The sequence below is a fragment of the Brachycentrus maculatus genome, unplaced genomic scaffold (genome assembly GCF_059751285.1).
Source record: "Brachycentrus maculatus isolate JH-2025_06_01 unplaced genomic scaffold, ASM5975128v1 h1tg001186l, whole genome shotgun sequence".
In the NCBI taxonomy this organism is placed as follows: Eukaryota; Metazoa; Arthropoda; class Insecta; order Trichoptera; family Brachycentridae; genus Brachycentrus; species Brachycentrus maculatus.
In genome coordinates, this window is record NW_028281873.1 from 25969 (window position 1) to 43612 (window position 17644).

Genomic DNA, 17644 nt, shown 5'->3' on the forward strand with positions numbered 1-17644 from the left:
CGGGCTCGATATCACTCATGAAGAAGGGACCTTCATCCAAGCCTCCAAAGGGCCCTTGCAAATCATCATTTACCGATGTTCGACTTGATTATAAATACAAAGTTGTAATATTAGCGAGTTTAAATCTGTCACAACAGTGAATCTATCAAAACAGTTAGTAAATTTATCATAATAACAGCTCGCATTCCTTCACTTCTTAAAGCTGGACCTCTCAAGTTTGATCTAGTGCTCAGATTATATCAAGTTTTTAGAAACCACATTAATAAACTTCTTCCGAGTCGATGTGCCTCTCTCTTTTTGTTCGACCTTCGAAATGCTTTTCCTATCGAGAAACTCACCCATCATATTGTTAATTTTCGCCGATGGCTCAATCTGATGCCTGCTTTTGCTCTGGCTTCGTTAATAGCTGGCCATGCTGCTTGATTTTGAAATGAGTCGACCAGGAGGTCGGTTCATCTAAATTACAGATTAGTTTCTAGGATTCGAGTCTTTGGCATAGCTGTTTGATCTTTCAATCATACTATTCTCGGTTCTTTGATATAGGAATGGCTGGTTCTCCTGAACGAGGCTTTTGGATGGACTAATTTGTTCCTACTTTGAGAGTGGTTTCCGTTTGAGTTCATCTTTTTCTTCAATTCTATCGTTAATGCTTCGAATAGGAGTCTATTGAATAGAAAGATCTTTCCTAACAGCATAATTTGCGCTCATAGGAAGTTCTACTTTCGGAGGAGACATATTGATATTTTTTTAATCTTTCTTTTCTGCTGATGTCTATTTGAAGGTCACTTCGACACCAGATTTCTTTATCTTTGACGATTGGTTTGACTTTGCAGGGCTAGGGCTAGCATTTGACTCACGGCTCAATGACTTGTCCACAATCGAAATTCCTGACTTTTTAAGAGAAGACCGAACAGGCTTTTTCAACAAAAAATTGGTTTAAACTTCCTTTGAGTTCTCACTTTATTTGTTAGGCTGAATATTTGATTTTTATATGTAAGGGTCGCGAGTAAATTGAACTTGCCGGCTTTTTGCCAAGCGCTTTTCAGGTGCTTTATTATCGATTGGGCCTTTGGGTTTATGGCTTTATTTAATCTAGGCAGTTCTTTATTTGTTCATCTTGGCCAAAAACGAAGAAGGGTAATGGTTTGATACATCATTAGAGTATGTATGCCTATCTCTTGGCCATCGTTCTTGCCTGCCGTCTCTGCTGAGCAATTGGTTGATTTTTAAAAGATCTGTGACTTGCCTTCCTAGAAATGAATTTTATCGATCGTACTCTTCTAATAGACTCTGCATTTTGAGAATGTGACTGGTTTAATTTTCAGGGTTAATCTTGCATGGAGATGCAGCCCATTTATACAGTGCCATCGGCTTATCGGTGTTGGTATAGGGGTATTGATATTATTATTAATTTTAATTGGCCGTCTGATAAAATTATTAAGCAGATCCAGAGGAAGGATAGATAAGCAACCATTTTATTAATTCAATTTAGTTTTACGTCTTTTCTGAGCCCCCAACTAGCAAAGAGCTATTTTCGCTGGCGGGCATCTCTCTGTGTCGACCATCAACCTTCAGAAAAAGTGTGAGCTTTCGGACACCGTTTCTGATGGTTTGTACATTAAATTCCTGCCATTGTTAATGCAAATGCAAATAGATATTGTATGGCCTGTGATATTATTAAGAATAGTTGATGAACAGAATCTTAGTTGCTTGTCTTCTAGTCGTCCTGGCCGCAACTCAATAGTCGATTGTTGTGATCGCCAAAGACATGTATGCCATTCCTTACTCAGAAACAAACCAGTCTTGGGTACTCACGATTTGATTTCTCACCTCAGCGATAATCTCGATGTGAAAGCGTACGTGGTCGAAACTGCTGCTGCAGAGCAACCCGAACTCACCAAAATAGCTCGGGGTGTTTTAAATACAGCCAATATTTCATTTGAGGATGTGAGCTCCTTCATGACGACGCATAAGGGATTGGAAAAAAGATTAGGAAGTTTGGTGAACAGGTTTGAAAAGACAACTCTTGAGGACCTTCAACAAATTCTATCCAGCAGAAACTCTGAGACAGTTGTGCATTTTCGGACCCGGAAACTGCAGCAAAATCCAAACAACCAGCAGAGCCAACTGTTTCTCAATATGACACCTGCTATCCTCTCGGGACTGCTGGTGGCTTTGTTTTTGATAATTGTGCTGATGATCGGAATTAGCTGCCTTTACGACATCAAGACAAACGATAAGTTCGCCAGGAGCAATCTATGGGTCGGCAAATAGTCATGATATAAAATTGGCTCTGATTAAATATTATTTGAATTCATAGGCCCGATCAGCAAACTTTCACCATTATACTTGAAAAGCGCGCACTTGCTTAAGTCACACCTGTATTAGTCTCATACCACGCGTGTAGTTGTTTGTTTTGCTCTCAGTTTCGGTCACTTTACGTTATCTTTATCATATTTGGAATGTTATTCAATGTCGATTTTCAGTCTAGGTAAAAAATAAACTGGTGTTTTCGGTATTTTCATGCTGATGGCCTTAAATTTTTATGATGCATTAATGCAGATATGAATTCTCCGCATATAGTAATTTATTATAACGAATGGATATTCTGGAAATAGGATGGACATCTAATTTGGAGTCTCACATTGCTCACTTGGCGGAGGAACAGAAACATACATTGTTCTCTGGATTCACCACATCATTTCTAGCTATTCTTGTGAGCTAAGTCGGCGACAAGACCTTCTTTTTGGCCATGATCATGGCTCTCCGATACAACAAGTATGTTGTCCTGTTTGGCGCTTACGGAGCTCTATTTGTGATGACAGTATTGAGTGCCATCTTCGGCAAGGTAGTTACGAGCTGGCTTTCAGAAACTGTAACCAACATTATAGTGACCGTTCTCTTTCTCTATTTCGGAATAAAGATGATTTACGAATCCACCCAGCACGAGTAGTCCGGAGAAAATGAATAACTGAAAGAAGTTGAGATAGAGCTCAAGGAAATGTAATAAAAGTTTATCGAAAGAACCAGCAACTCGGAGCTCAAAGCAACTAAAACACCATCCCTATAAAAAAAAGTTTAGCTTCCCAAGCTATTCGTTTTTGGGCAGGCATTTATGATGACTTTTCTAGCTGAATGGGGAGATCGGTCCCAAATTGCCACTATAGCCTTGGCTGCTTCATATAATTTGTTCATGGTGACTCTCGGAGCACTTTTGGGTCATTTGATATGCTCGATTGGAGCTGTTCAATTGGGAGAATGGATTAGTGGGAGAGTGACTGAAAAGCAGGTTCTACTTGTCGGCGGAATCGTATTTACTCTCAGTGGATTGGTCACTCTCGTGATGGTCTTTGAAAGTTGATCTTTATTTGATTGTATGAGCATTTATTATTCATTCTATCAAAGAAGCAAATAAGAGTCTATGAGCAGATGAAATGCATTTAAAATCAATCAATATTTTTCCATGAGATATTTTAGCTTCTCGGTTTTCTGCACATGGTTGGTGTCGTCATTACTATTATTCAGAACATTCTGGCTGAGAGTCTTTTTCTATGTGTTCAGCTCCAGCATTCTTGCCTCAATCGATTTATCAATGATAAATCGGATGATGGTGACTGGCTTCTTCTGCCCAATGCGATGCACTCTTTCTATCGCTTGCTCTTCCACGGCTGGATTCCACCAGGGATCCATCAAAAATACTTTGTTAGCTGCTACTAAATTTAAGCCCACGCCTGCTGTTTTCAGAGAGACCAGAAAGACTTGAACTCGTTCATCTTATTGGAATTATTTTACAATTCTGGTTCTTTCCCGATGAGTGTTGCTTCCCTCCATTCTCTATATTATGCATAAGGCTTACCACATACTTGAAAGGCATCTTTCGAACTTAGTTTTCCAGGAGGTCTAAGAATCCAAGGAATTGTGAAAAAACGACGGCTTTTTCACCAGCTTTTAACTATCTTAAGTGTTATATTAACGCCTTCATTTTCGTACTGAGGAAGATCTCCTATTTTTTTCGCTTTAGGTTAAGTCGATCCTCCCTCGGCAAATGCAAATAATTATCTCGGTCAAGCTTTGCTCGACAAGTTGGACACGATCCTCGCTCTTCAATGGGCTTGATCAAGCACGACTTGCAAAATATATGTAAACAGGGAGTGATAACTGGATCTTCCGGATTATTTAAGCAGACAAGGCAGATATCCAAATTGTTGGAGGATATTCTCTCCATCATCTATTTAAAATACTCTTGTGAAAAGTTTAAGGTTGCTATTGATGCTTCTACCCTTTCCTCCTAATTATCGTCATTAAATACTGGCTCATAGTACTCATCATCTGGATTGTCCTTTGCTTTTTCAGCCTTGAGCCTCCACTTATCAATCATCTTCTTTAATTCTCCCTCAAATTATGTCGTGTTTTTTGTAAACTTTGCGACAGATTTAAATAAAATAGGGTGGCAGCATATTTGCCTGAGACGAATTAGCATCTCAAGCACTTGCATGTACTTTGCCTCGAGAATCCCCTTCTCAATCAAAGCATCAATTTCGGTTCGGCTCGATTGATACACAGCGTCGTAAAATTATCTTTCTTTTGAATCCATGGTTAAGAGCTATATTTTGGAAATTCGGGGTGGGAGCTTAATTATCGGCTTGCCATCACTTCCTTCTGAGTTTTTAGTCCGTCTCAGAAATACTCTTCGGAGAATGGTTTTGAGAACTTCGAAGATGGATTTTTCTCCCTATTAGAGTGGCTTTTCGATAAAACGACTCCAACAAGCGTGCTCAGACCAAGGAGTATATTTAATAAAATGAAGCAATGAAAACAAGTCTCCCACTATATTCTGAATCGGAGTGCCTGTTAAGCACCAGCGATGCTTTCCTGCTAATTAATACACTGCTTTTGATGTTTGAATTATTCGGCCTTTGATATAGTGCGCCTCATCTAAAATTATCCGATGCCATTTGTATCTGAAAACTCCAGTCTTCTTTATGTGGCAGCCTGTTGAGAACTAATGCGAAACTGTGCCGTATGTGGAGATGACCACGTCATACTGATGAAGACTTTTTTATAGGGATTTTCGAGAGGAAGAATAATAGAGCAAAACTTTTTGGTTTTATGTGTGCTTTTCTAGCTATTGTTACCATTGCGATAAAAGAGTTAAAGGAACAATAACAAGAGTACCTCCATTTGATTCTGTCAGTTTAACTGTGGGTTTGTGAGAAACAATAAGTGCGGCCATCATGACTGTTTTTCCTAAGCCCATTTAATCGGCTAGGATTCCTCCTTTGCATTGGACTTTTGAAATGGGCCTCCTGATGCACAATTGCCCGGTTAATTCATTGAAAAAAAGACGATACTTGGAGCAGACTGGAATTTAATACTAACTCCATAATGGATGTATTTCCTCTTCCTAATCTGCAATTTATTTATACCCTTATCTCTTCAGCATCCAGGCCAGTGCTAATGCTTGATACTCATATAGCTGAGAGTTGAAATTCTGAGAAGGATGGTAGGGCTCAATGTTTTCTTCGTGCAAGTCTATTAATTATGAGAATTTGTCCTTGTGAGTCTTCGTGTCAATTTAAATCACCTTTTTCTGCACGCCTTCTTTGCTCATGGTTCTACTTTCTTCGATATCGACCTGATTTTGTGACTACTTCATAGAACTTCGGCTGGGTTGAGTCTTTTGTGGCATCATATCTGTGATGGATTTTTGTTTTTGATGGAAGTTAGGATCGTTTTTAATCTTTATTTGTTATAATGCTCTTTTCCTATCCTCCTATTCTGCCTTTTTGTTTTGCTGCTCTTCGTATTTGCGAAAATTAAATAGATCTATGCTCGAGGATTATTTCTTGGTTTTAGTCTTTATGTATTTCGATTTTCCTCTTACTAAAGGCTAAACCAGGACTGGTAAGTTGAGTTTCGATAAAAGAGCAGATATTTGGTGTACTTTGTCTTTATTTTTTTATTGAATCTCGAAACTTTCGACGATCGGCTCAGTTATCAGCTTTTTACGAAAGTATACTTTCCCCTTGAGCTGAATAGGCTTAAAGAAATCCGCAAACAATGGAAAATCAACGAGGAAGAGCTCTATCCTAATGAGCTTTTCATCGATCAATGGCATGATAATCCTGACTTAAGTGTCTTGTATTCTCCCTATTTGCTTTCCGTGATGGTAAATTCGCATATGCATCACTCTTTCGCCCTTTTTCGCGAATCCTTTCTTCTTCGCTTTTAATTATTCAATATAGTTTACAATCTCAACGGGATCTCCGTGACTTAACATGTCTAGCTTCATCTTCTATGTGCAGAACGATTAGACGAAATATTCTCCAACAAATATTTATTCTTAGTCCATTTACTCTGCAAAAGGATACTTTGATTTGTTGTTCCCGATCATGTTTCGATAGTTCTTTTGTTCTGATTTTTACACTTGCAAATTATCATTTTCTCTATATGAACATGTGCTTGGCTGCTTTTCTTCAAATTTATCGAATGATTCATGACTGCGTTTCTTTTTTTAATGGGATTCATGGGATTTGCTTTACATTTGTTCCTCTTGAAATTATTAAGAATGGGCAGTCTGTTAGTTTCGGTTCGTTATCACTGTAAGATCTTGTGAATGGTCGCCAGTGTTGCGGATGATTGCCTGAGCTTCATGCTTTTCATGTTTTAACATTTGAAAGCCCTAAATCTTATCTAAATCGAATGCATGAGGAAGATAATCAGCGTATAAAAATTAATTGGGCATATCCTTCATGATACTCTTTTCGCCATTGGCAATCAGTTACCCTTCTGATTTGCCATTGATAGGCAGCATATATAACCGCCTGATTTTATTGATAAAATTTTGGGTTTTCTGCTGCTTGAGAGATCCTTTTCGAAGAATACTAAAGACATTGGAGTCCTAGAGTTATTCCTCGCTTGCTTGTACCTCATTGATTTTATGATTGGAAGGTTATTGCATGTGCTCCTTATTGTTGTCAATTTGGCGGGTATCCTTGGATTTGGATTTGGACTTGTACTTGATCTTTCCTTTTTACAGATGATTGTAGTAGTAGTTGAGGGCTTGCTGGATGTCTCCGTTTCCCCATTTTATGAATTTTTATGCATCTTTTTCGTCAAGTTCATAATCCTGTGTAATGCTTCGAAACCCCTCGATCTTTTCAATCATTTTCATCGATTGAAGATTATATTAATTCTGACATACAGCAAAAAGCGCTCAATAAATGCCAAATCGACTCTGCAAATTAAAATGGGCGTCACTAAAGAAGTCGGTGTAGCGTATAAATAAGAGGCAAATATCAACATTATCATTTTGGGTTCGAACGAAGCTATTTATTCTTGATGGTTTTCAGCTTTTGCTTCTGCCTCTTTAATCCCTTTTTATTAGATGCATCCTCAAATGGATTGCGGCCATGCTGCTTCTCCTCCATGATGGCAGGCTCAAAAGTGTTATTTTTCGATTTGCCGCCCCATCGGCCCATTAGTTTTTTGGAATCTTTGTCATATTTAAATCCATCTTTCTTTCTTTTTGTAATGCCTTTTTCTTTCATGAATTTTTCCCATTTGGTCGCTTGCTTCTTTTCGGGCAGTCTCTTGCTTCTGGGAAACTGAATGGAAGATTCGGGCAATTGGATATATAGTTTGGATCTTTCAAAATCATGGATTTGCTCCTCTTCAGGAAGTGCTTCGATGCTGCCGATTTCCTCTTTGCGTACGTTGACAGCCTCCTGGAAAATGAAGTGAATGTTGGTGATGAGCCTTTCTGTGATGCATTAGTCCACGGTATTAGATTTAGCAAATAAGGGGGCGGAGTCATAAAGAGTGAAGCCTCCAAGATCAATCTGTTTGTTTCCCTCCATTTACTATTGTTGATATATATAATAAGCAATAAGTATTATTATAAGAGCAACAGGTTGAGGACTTAATAGAGATGGGATGATGATCATTCGAAGAGCAAATCTCCAGTCATGTCAAATTAAACGGTTGGGATGACACTGGTGATGAACTTGAGGAAGATGAGGAGAGCGAAATGGGACTCGACCTTCTGACCGTTTTCTCGCATCGCGTCTGACATGGTTTTGAGGACGTTGGCATGCTTGCAGGGATGCACTGTCGGGATCGATAAATTTTAAATGAACTCGAATTTCTACACTGTCAGAGTCTTATCCAGATACTCCTTCTGAATGTCATCTCGAATTTGCTCGTTGGTCACGAGTTCGCCATCGAGTCTAGTGGCACTGAAGAACATTCTCGGGGTGTGGTAGTATTCGTCGTACATAATATACATGGTGTAATACCGAAAGTCCTCTTCGCCGGCTTCCTCCTCTTTAGCTTCTGAGGAGTGCAAAATGACAACCTCCTCACCATCTTCTCCCATGACTTTTTCCTATTATCCTGATGGCGCATTGCTCACTCTGCGCTTGCATGGCACTTTCTCAAGCACCAGATATTGCTTCTTGTCGTCTAAGTACTTGGAGGAGAATTTGGGGTTCGAAGATGGCATCCATCGCCAACCCGAACAAACTTCTGTGAGCTTGTCTCCGGCCTTGCGGAATTACTCGGGAGAGAGTTTGCCATTTTCCTCGAATTGGTCAGTCTCAGGAGGGGGGTAGAGCATCTTAGAGCCAGTCATTATTTGGTTGTTGGCCCAGTTCTTCAGTGATCCGATCATGTGTTCAGGAGATGTTATAAATATACACCTAAATCAATTCTAAATCATATTTATATTAATTCTTTCATCATTTCAGTACCTCTTACTTTTTATAGGATGTTCATTATATGTGACGGGTGCATGTTTCTATGGAAATAAGTAATCCTCTGCAATGATAAGTAAAATAATTTATTCATTCTCAAGCATTGTCATTCTTAGCTTTTATTGGCCAGCTGCCACGATATAATTTATCCTCTGCTATCACATGAAACTATTCTGCTGCCCAGCCTGATGATGTCGTTGATAGTCTCTCGATGCATCGTATTATTGCTCCAAAGCACAGACTAGCATTTTCGGTCGTCTAACAGCCCTATTTACGGGCCCGCCCCATAAGCCAAGGTATGATCAGATAAGACCTCAAGGGCTTTGATATCGTTGTTAATAGGCACAAACGATTGCACGATATTTTAGGCACGGACGTCTAAAAACTTAACAGTTTTGTCGTAGCAGAGCGCGTACAATGAGTTGTTAAATTTCTTTATCTTTCGCACCTTCCCATTTATATTGTAGGACACCTGGCTATTCTTCTCCATGTGAAACTTTTGCACCTTTTTCTACATCCCGACCAAGACATAGCCATCATGATGCGCCTCTAAGCACATGGCGCTAATTTAATTGTAGCGTCTTTTCTATTCGACGCTTATCGTGTAGACTCCTTCCATGACTTGTTCCTCAGAAATTTATAAGAATCTCAAACTCTGGTCAGTCCCCAGAGCAGCCACCACAGCAAGTGATTCATTCTTACTGGTAACATTCTTTAGTTAAAATATTGTGGTTTGCAGGCGATTGCCTGGGAGTTTCGTATTTTAGGGGCTGATATTCTCATCGTCCAGATTGATGCTGAGTACACTATTCTCCAATGTCCCGGCCAGTATCAGCTTATTGGAACACGTGAGTCCATAGGCTCCATACTATGAGGAATATGAAGCTTTGCATTAGCCTGATCTCACATCGTATATTTTGATGCTCCCCTCGTGGCCTTTCGCTGAGGAGAAGTTTTTAGTGACTATAAATTACTCCCGATTGATCGGAAACAATCTTTTGCAAGCAGCTTTATCGAAGGGTTCGATTTTTCTGGTTGATTCTAATGCCAAATTATCGTAAGTATTTGATGGGAGATTCCCCCAGTTATGATCAACGATAAATACCGGCTCGACATCAATGACTTGTGCATGCCCTGGCAGTGCGAATTTTTGAATTGAGTCCTGCAACTTCAGTAATTAGGTTTCATATTTCCTTTCAACTTATTTTAGTTTACTGTCGACGGCATTTCTGAGAGCAAGAATCTCTCTCTTTCTTGGCTGGTTCTATTTGATTTTTTAGGTGATCTCAGCAGTCTTAATTCGACTAGCTTCGATTGTCTGCTTGAACTTTTCCTCAACTTTCTCCATCATGCTTTTTTTGGCGCTAAAGATGAGCTCTTAAACTTGGTTCAATGGCTCGAATTAGGGAAAATAAATGCCGGGCTTTTTTTACTCTTCTTCAGGGATCACTCTGGTGGAGTCTTATGTGTCTTACTTCAAGACTGCCTCTTCTTCTTTGGAAATGGGAAAGAATTCGAGCCTCTTCCCATACAATAACGTGACTCTGTGTTCATTGACAACCCTCTCGAAATGTTATTTATTTTCGAAACCGATGACAGCTTGCTTGGCCTTGATTTTAATCCCAAGCTTGCCAATATTTGTTGACAGGTAGTTGTAGATCTATTCAGGCGAATGGTTCTTCAGAGATGCTCGGAGCAAGGATGGTTACGGCATAGCTCTAATTATTAATTATAATTTTAAGTATCGGTAAATCGAAGCTCAATCAACATCACTCCAACTTACAAAAATGAATATCAAATGGGTAATTCAAGTCAATAGCAGGATAATGAGGCAGCAGAGATCACTGTGTAGAATATGGTGCTGAATATCTCCACTAATCAAGTATAAAAGAGCAATATATAACATAGTTATAGTGAACAGCTTAAGTATAAATTAAATCTGCCAGCTTATCATGCAACCTTGACATTGTTTGACCATCTCCCACTGGCCCTATCCCCATTGATACGATAAAAAACTCCGTTCCCTTATGCCATGTCGGATTAAAATTGCCCCTCGAACCTTTAGCCGTTCGATAAAAACAAAACTCCGTGCCCATTCTTCATATCGTCTAAAAAGTGCCCTATATTATCATCATAATTACCCTCATACTTGACCCAGAAGTCTTAAATATCTTCCATGTTGTTGAAGTTGAACATTGACTAGAGGGGGTCAGGAACTTAGTTGTAGAGCACTCCCTTACCTGTGAATTGGTCAGCCTTCCATTGACCTTCATAAGCCAATTTGCCAGACTGATAATAGAGCCTGCCATATCCCTCCATCTTATTGAATTTCCATTAGCCGTCGTACATGCCTCCATCCTGGTAATAGAACTTGCCCTGGCCATGCCTCATTCCCCGCGCCTTAAACCCTTCGTATCTACTCCCCAATCTAAACTTCTCCACCACATACTATTACCTGTCCTGCTCTTAGTTTGGGTAGGTGTTGAGCGAGTTCACATTGTTGTGCGAATTTTGCGAATTGTGAGAAGAAGCATTGTAATGAATGCCTGTCGGAACCTGATGGGTATACTATCTGCTTGGAATCATTTGAGGCTGGATTCTGTAATGGCTGGTATTGTTCGTGATGGCAGGATCAACCTTATTTTATCTTTTTATGTTGTTATTATTTTCAAAGGGTCGGTAGCTTGGGGAAGGTGAGTCTGGGAGGTCTCTCGAGGATTCCTCATCTTCATCTTCGACCATTATGAGGTTCTCGTCTATTTTGGTTTTTGTGAAGTAGCTGCTTGTTGGGAAAATGTTGCGGAGAGGGCGAGTTTGATCGATCGAGCTGATCCGAACGGGCGTCAACTGCTGCATTGGTTCAGGATAGGTTGTGAATGTTCCTGGAGGCCTCTGCCCCCCTGAAACTCGTGGAGATAGAAGCCCATAATTGGGAAAGGCTGAAACATCTGAAATTCTATTCTGCTGATGCACGACTTGGCTGCCCACTTTGATATTATGAGGGGTGAATGCTGAATGGCGATAAGGATCAACATTTGGAGAGCCCAAAATTGGCACCAGTCTTGGATCATTAGTATGAGCATCATAAGGCAAGAGGCCTTGTAGTTTAGTGGTGTGAATATCACCTCCATTGTTGATTACACTGTTTCTGCTCTGGGCATTGCTGTTATTATTAATATTCAGGCCTACACTATTTGGAATAGTGTTTCCAACCGCATTACTCGCTGGTTGGTTATTCTTGACTGTAGAGCCCCTCTAAATCTGGATGGGGTCTTCTTGAATGAAACTTCTCTTGGCTTCGTCACTTTTCATGACGTGTTCCTCCAGATCAACCCAGTCCGGTCTTGCCCTTTCATCCCTGCTCAACATAAACTATATCATGTTTTTAATTTCTTCGGAATAGGCCTGTCCGAGCCGGTTTATATTATACTGCAGGGTTTCCCAATGGATTCGTGAGAGTTCATCCCTGTAGCATTCATCTTGATACTCCAAAAGCCCGGCTTCCAGGATGATCATTCCCAGTGTCCAGATATCACTCTTGAAGGGGTTGTTTGTTGGATTTATGACTTATTTTTGGAGTGAAGATGCTTGCTCTGGGGATAAGTAAAGATGAGGAGTCGTTCTTTTAGCTAGTGCGGTTTCGTAGTTGTTCAGCGTGCCTGTGGCGAAAGGGTCTGAAATTCTGATGATTCCTTCTTGTGAGAGTAAAATATTGTTCGATTTCAGCGACAAATGTTTTATCCCATTCTTTTGGAGGTGGCTGAGACCAAGGATGCAGCTCGCGAGGATCGACCAAAGCTCAGTTTATGAGAACTTCCTCTTTTGCAGATTCCGCTCATTTATTTCGTCGTCCAGAGTTCGTTGGGGATACTCGAACAATGCGTATATCTTATAGAATGTGGAGCAATACTGATCCTCTGACGAAGTGATATAATCCTTGAGAGGCACAACATGCTTATTCCCTGATAGTTTATTTTTGAGTTCTGCCAGCTTTTCGACTGCTTTATCACATTGCTTTTTATCGTTGAAATTAAACTAGCGCAGCAGAAACTCCTCTTCGGTCCGTTTATGCTGCAAATATGTCAAGCTCTCAGATTGATTTTTCTGAATTATCTCGTAGTCGCTCATAAAGTTTGTGACTGTTTACTTCGAATTGCGTGGACCCATCTTATTTGAATTTATTATATTTTCATTATTTGCAGAAATATCAATGCATTCCAATTCGGAATCATTCTGCACCCTCGTAAATCATTTGGTAGCAATACTTTGCTCTCATCACTGCATCATATACCTGCCCGAGGGTGATAATTTATAGTCAAACAATCAGAATTTTCTTGAATGGACTTAATTCTAATGATTGGCTATTTTATCGAGAGCAGTGCAGCGTGATATATACACTATCTTATTTAATTAATTTTATTATGGTAAATGTTTGGTTCTAATTCGCGTCAGGAGATAAGATAGATTCCGCCTGCATGCTATTATTATACTGTTCAATTGCCGAGACAATTAAATCTGTAACTCTGAATATTTTGAATTTCATAATTTAAATAAATAATGAAGTTTAAAGTAAGAAGCCTTGAAGGACAGGCCAAGCATGAAGAAACTTGCACATCAATCTCATGGTGTTCTGCAAACGAATTAACCAGGTACATTATTCTTTAACGCAGTATTGGCGAGGATAATATCGTGTACAAATGGAATATGAATACCAACCAAACCACAAAATGGATTGATTTGGAAACCTATGCCACCGATCACGACTGGACCCCACAAACTAAAGGTTTCAGTGACATGCTTGCTGTTGGGTTCACTGATGGCAGCTTCAAGCTCTACAACAAAAATGGCAAAGTCTAAAAACATGCAACTGACGCCCACAAGAAAGCTATAATCACTTTGAAGTGGAGTTATGACGGTGGGGCACTTGCTTCGACCAGTCAAGATGGGTCGCTCAAAATTTGGTCCAAAAATGGAAGTCTCAGGACGAACTTTGTTCAAACGGACAAAGCAATCTACTCAATGGCATGGAGCCCCGAAAGTGATGCCATTCTGTACTGCTCCGAAAAGACCATCTATATGAAATCCTTGAGCGCTAACCAACAGAAGCAGTTACAGTGGAAGGCTCACGAAGGGCTTATTCTGAAATTAGACTGGAACCCCAGCAACAATTCTATTATTTCATGCGGATAGGATTGCAAATACAAAGTTTGGGATAGCTATGGTACACTTCAATCATAATGCAGGTCGGCTTCTTTACTCTTCGGCACCATTCGACTATGTGATCACATCTCTGGCCTGGAGTCCTAATGGAGAATATTTTGCCGTTGGCGCATTTGGGATGATCAAGCTCTGTGATAAAACTGGGTGGACATACTCCTTCAACAAGACTTAAGTCGGTTCGGTCCAGAAAATAGCCTGGTCCTCGGATGGTACTCTGTGTTCAGGCGCTTGTGGTGATGGCTCAGTAATTTTCGCGGAAGTCGTCGAGAAAAAGGTTAGTTTCGCAAATTGGGAAGCGAGCCTCAATGATGAAAATAAAATCATCGTCACTGATATCATTAATGAAATTAATGAGTATCTGGATTTCAAGGATCGAGTCATCAACATGTCGATTGGCTATAACGATCTCATTGTCACAACGGCAAACCAGTGCTACATTTTCAACTTCGCGAATTGGAATACTCCAAACATCTTCGACTTGAAAGATTCGATAAGTTTCATTCTGCAAAGCCCCAAATACTTCTGTCTGATCGAAAACACGAACGGCATTATGATCTACAACTACGATGGAAAGCTTATTTCCAATCCCAAGATTGCAGGCGCTAAATGTAAATTTGAGAGTTATTTCAGTTGAGTTCATGAGTCGCAAGAAGATATCAATCTCAGCAGATGTCTTGGCAGTGATCGAATCGACAAACAGTAAGCTGATTAAGTTCTTCGAGATAGCTTCCGGTAAGCCAATAAATTTCGTTCTCGAGCACACTCTCAGTATAATGTAAATTAACCTCAACCAGACCGAACAATCTCTCGAGAGGAAAGTCGCTTTTGCTGATGCAAATCGAGACTTATACTTGGCGCCGATCCACAAATCAGACAAGAGTGTGAAGATAGGCTCAATATGCGATTCATTTATTTGGCATGATAAGTTTGATATTCTGGCATCCATATCTGACTCCAAACTCAATACTTTCTTCTATCCCAATGTTGTCTATGTCGATAAAAATTTACTCGAGGACACTGTTGGCGTGAAAGAGGCTTCCGAGCTAGGAAGAATGCCCCAGATTGTAAACTATACTGGGTCTCAAGTCACAGTGCGAAGGAAAGATGGGGCCAACGTTACCTTAGGAGTATCTCCATATCCCATTTTGCTATTCGACTTCTGTGAAAAAGGAAAATGGGAGAAGGCAATGAAGCTGTGCAGGTTTGTTAAATAGCCTCTCCTATGGGCTTGTCTGGCCACAATATCTTTGAGGGTTAAACAATTAGACACAGCAGAAACAGCGTTCGCGGCAATCGAGCAACCTGAGAAAGTTTCGTTCATATCCTAAATCCGATCTAACACATCTGAAATTGTAAAGAATGCTACGATGGCACTACTTCTCAATAAACCTAATGAGGCCGAGCAAATTTACGTGCAAAACAAGTACTATTTCCAAGCAATTTAATTGCATATTCAAGCATACCGATGGGAACGTGCATTGAAGCTTGCAAGAGACTTCAAGTGTCATTTAGACATCGTGGTAGGTTTGAGGAAGAGGTATCTCAAAAGAATAGGCAAGTAATAAACCAATAAATAATTGATCAAAGCAGCTCAATAAGTTGGAGAAGTAGATATGGAGACTTTGGATGCCCGGATCGAAGCCGAAAAGGCGAAAAAGAAATGATTGTGCATCATAGTAGCTCCAGAATAGTTTAGTAGACATTATTAATTATCATCGACACTTAAACTTTGCCATTAAACTCACGCCAACAACTACTTTAGCATAAATATATGTTATTATGCACTAGTTCTGTAAAAATCAGCTCAAAAGAGCGAGCCGAGCTTTAATAGTTTCGATCATCGCATTGTCAATTTCTGCCTTCTTCTCGATGACTTTATCATTCCCAACTTTTTTGAACTTAAGAAGCTTTTCCTGCTCCTTAGCTTTCATTTCGACGCGACGCGTTTAATTTTCGATTTTATGCCTCATGAGATAGTCAGTGTCGAGGATACTCTTATTATACTCATTTTTAATCCTCGATGTATCGATGTGGTCGATAGTGTGACGATCTTCTGGTTTTGTGAACTATGTTAAATAATTCTTGTAGCGATGCTTATGCCCTGCCAAAGCTGTTTCATAATTTACATTTTTCTCTGCATCCTACTCATCGATCAGTTGCTGTCTTCGTTCCCTCTCCTCTTACTTATTCTTTTTTCGTAAATTCCTCACGTATTAAAGATACTCAATACCAATCTCATATCTTTATCGATTGTCGAAATCTTCATCCTATCCGAGGACTCTTCGAGGAGGTGCAGCATCCCTCTCTTCATCGCTATCTTCTTCTTCATCACTATCTTTTTTCTCATTTTTTGCAGCAGTATGGGATGGCTTCACTCTCGACTCTTGCTCATCTTCGCTTTCTTCTGAATCCTCTTCATCATCGCTATTTCTTTTTTTCTTAGCTTTAGGTTTAGGATTTTTTCTCGTCCTTCTTCGATTCATGATTTTTAGTCGCTCCTCCATTTACTCAATCAAAGCCGGATTTAATTCCGGCTTAAACTAACTTCTAACGACCTCCCCATACTATTTCTTTTTTTTGTACAAGCTTTTGGTCGTTTCGTATTCGGCAACTCGCTGGCGACTAGTCATGCTGGTGTGATGCTTTGACTTGAAATTAACTTTCACGGGCTCATTAAAGATTTTCTTTTGCTCTCTGTTCTTGGCGTATTCTTCGATTTTCTTCTTCCTTTATTAAATTTCCGTGAAGTCGATTGACTTGTGCAAATTTCGGACCTCGCTCAGCTTCCTCTTGTGCTCTTCTAAAGCCTGAAATTTCTGCTGCCTTTATTATTACTGAATCCGATAAAATAAAGGCTTTAAAGATGATCCTAATTTCTGGCTTTGCTAAATGACTTTTTGTCGATTCTCTGTCGCTTTCTTAAGGTCTTCAATTTTTTGCTATACTTGCAGTTTTAATTGTCTCTTTTTCTCTTCCTCGAATTTCCTCTATTTCTCTTCTTATTCATTATGCTGTTTTTCCCTTTGTTTCATCTTTTACTGTTCTTATTTCTTTAAGGACTTTTTTCTCTCATGCTCTTACTTCATTCTCTTGTGCACGAAGTTCTTCGCCTAAACGGTCTTCGGGTTATCAGGATACCAGTATTTATCGTTTCTTTTGAAAAGGCTGATCGGCAAATCGACATTGCTGATTACATGTTCGACTTCCGCCATCATTTATTAATTAACCTACGGGGCATTCTTCGCTTAATTTTCTTTAAGTTATATTTATTATTGGCGGAGGTCCCTTACTTGCAGCTATTCCCTTTTGATTTTGCCAATGACTCCGATAATCTTCGAATGCATCAATTTCTGAATATAGCTGATTTCTTCGTAGTTGTGGTTTGCAAGCCCTCTCACTTGCAGGTAAGTTTCGCTCGAGGAGACTAATGCGTGATATGAAATTTTTTCATGGGTTTCAGTGATTATCTTCAATGTTTCTTTTATTCGTGGATGATTTTAATTCCTGGCTAGGATTTAGATAAGTGGTGATGCATCACTCGATCTTCTCGCCATTCCTGAGTATATATATTGTATTTGATTATGCTAAATAACAATTATATATCTCTAATGAATACTCATGCTTGCAATAATGTTGTGAAATTAAACTAAATTGAGAATCATTCTTTCAGT

At 39.6% G+C, this 17644-nt stretch overlaps 2 protein-coding genes and 1 pseudogene across 2 annotated transcripts; 1 reads left to right on the forward strand and 2 right to left on the reverse strand.

Moving 5' to 3' along the window:
* Window positions 1–3549: 3549 nt before the first annotated feature.
* On the reverse strand, window positions 3550–5384 carry LOC148299311 (uncharacterized). The gene is given in 3 exon segments (XM_088276202.1): window positions 3550–3734; window positions 5176–5306; window positions 5380–5384. Coding segments are annotated over 3 exon segments (321 nt in total).
* A 1944-nt stretch (window positions 5385–7328) lies between these two features.
* On the reverse strand, window positions 7329–8074 carry LOC148299312 (ribosome biogenesis regulatory protein homolog). Its single transcript, XM_088276204.1, has 2 exons — window positions 7994–8074; window positions 7329–7727 (listed from the first exon to the last, which is right to left on the reverse strand). Exons 1-2 carry the CDS (start codon window positions 8072–8074, stop codon window positions 7329–7331), a joined length of 480 nt encoding a protein of 159 aa, XP_088132330.1.
* A 5897-nt stretch (window positions 8075–13971) lies between these two features.
* On the forward strand, window positions 13972–15608 carry LOC148299313 (intraflagellar transport protein 80 homolog; annotated as a pseudogene).
* Window positions 15609–17644: the final 2036 nt, after the last annotated feature.